The 1,478-nt window shown below is 43.4% G+C and overlaps 1 protein-coding gene across 1 annotated transcript in view; it reads right to left on the reverse strand.

The window, feature by feature from the left end:
* The window catches only part of PBX1 (PBX homeobox 1), a 127,605-nt gene extending 126,579 nt beyond the window's left edge, over window positions 1-1,026 (reverse strand). The window contains exon 1 of the mRNA XM_026854079.1: window positions 926-1,026. Within this exon, the coding sequence (XP_026709880.1) occupies window positions 926-974 (49 nt within the window). The 5' untranslated portion in view covers window positions 975-1,026. The remainder of the gene's footprint in view (window positions 1-925) is intronic.
* Window positions 1,027-1,478: the final 452 nt, after the last annotated feature.

The following is a 1,478-nucleotide window of genomic DNA, read 5'->3' on the forward strand; positions in this document are numbered from 1 at the left end:
GAGGAGAGAAGTCAAGTACTTTACAGGGTGCTAAAACAAGGCGGCTAGATCGGCATGGAAAACCCCACAGATCAACTCTAGTCGGCTAAGAATGCCAACAGCAGAGATTAACCTCACCCCCTCACCGAATTTCCACCATTCCCCCCATTTTTTTAATTAAAAAAAAAGAGATTCCAACAAATACATAAGTGGTGCATGTTACTAAATGTCCTTCCCTGAGCATCTGTTGTTTGAGATCACCCTTGATTGATGACTGCTATTTTTTAATTGTTGCTTTTAAAATTTAAATGCCCCCCTGGGATGTGTTATAAGTGTGTTAGTACATGGTAGGAGGTCTGGAAAGTGGGAAACAGCAGAACCAATGCTCTCATGCCATTAGCTTCTTTAGAAGCCTGAGAACACCCCATGCCATAAAACAACAGTACCCTAAAGTAACTAACAATCTAATATATTGCTTTCACTAAAGGCAACTGACAACTCCTCTTAACATGAGCCAGCCTGCATGATTGGCAGACAAGAGTGTTTTAACCCTTTCTTTAAAAAAAAAAGTAAGAAACCTTTATGTTTACCTGAATAGTAATAGCAATTTAATTTTTTGTTGGGTTTTTCCCCCCTTACTCTGTACTCAGATTTATTTTTTTTTAAACACTGCCATGTCTTAAAGAAGAAACTAGAGCAAGAGAGAAATTGCAAGGGTTTTGATTTTTTTCTCCTCCCCAGAAAAATAAAGAAGCTATACAATAGAAACTAAACCACAATATTTTCCCTTCCAGACACAAACCACATCATGCAAGTCCACTGCCAGAAGCATTAAATACAGCAAGTTTCTCCCCACCTGAATAATGTTACATGGGGGGGACCACAAACTTGACAGCATAAAAGCAAAAAGAAAAATAATACAGAACCAACAGCATTGATTTCCTACCTGTCTTTTCTTTGATTTCACACAAGACATTAAAAAGGGCTGGCTTCATCCTGTGGCAGTTTAAAGCGTGTTTCCTGGAGAGAAAAGAAAATGAGAGGGAGGTTAGGATGTCACCACGAGGAACAACTTTCCAAATTCACGCTGGCTGGCATGTGTGTGACAGAGGCAGGGGCCACAAGCCTGAGCCCCCTTGGCCCCACCGCCATCCCTACTAGGACTTGAGCAGTGCTGCAAACAGCCACCTACCTAACGCAGAGGAGATGAATTACACCAATTCAGGAATGGCTTGAAAATCGCCTTTGCCACAGAGCGGCTCCCACCACCGGTGCAAGCCAGGCGATGCACCGAGCCGAAGCCAGCAGCTTTTGGGAGCCAAGCTCAGTTCAACTGTCTTAATACAGAGAGAGCACTGGGCTCTCTTTGTCCCCCACCTCTGATATTGAAGTCAGCCATGTGCTTTATTAGGCTCATCCTGCAAGGCAAAGGGGAAATAAACACACACACCCCCCCTTGCCCCAGCGCTGGAAACATCCTCTGCTTAGAGCTGTCAATT

Source organism: Athene cunicularia, assembly GCF_003259725.1.
Source record: "Athene cunicularia isolate RWA chromosome 8 unlocalized genomic scaffold, athCun1 chr8_part1, whole genome shotgun sequence".
NCBI lineage: Eukaryota > Metazoa > Chordata > Aves > Strigiformes > Strigidae > Athene > Athene cunicularia.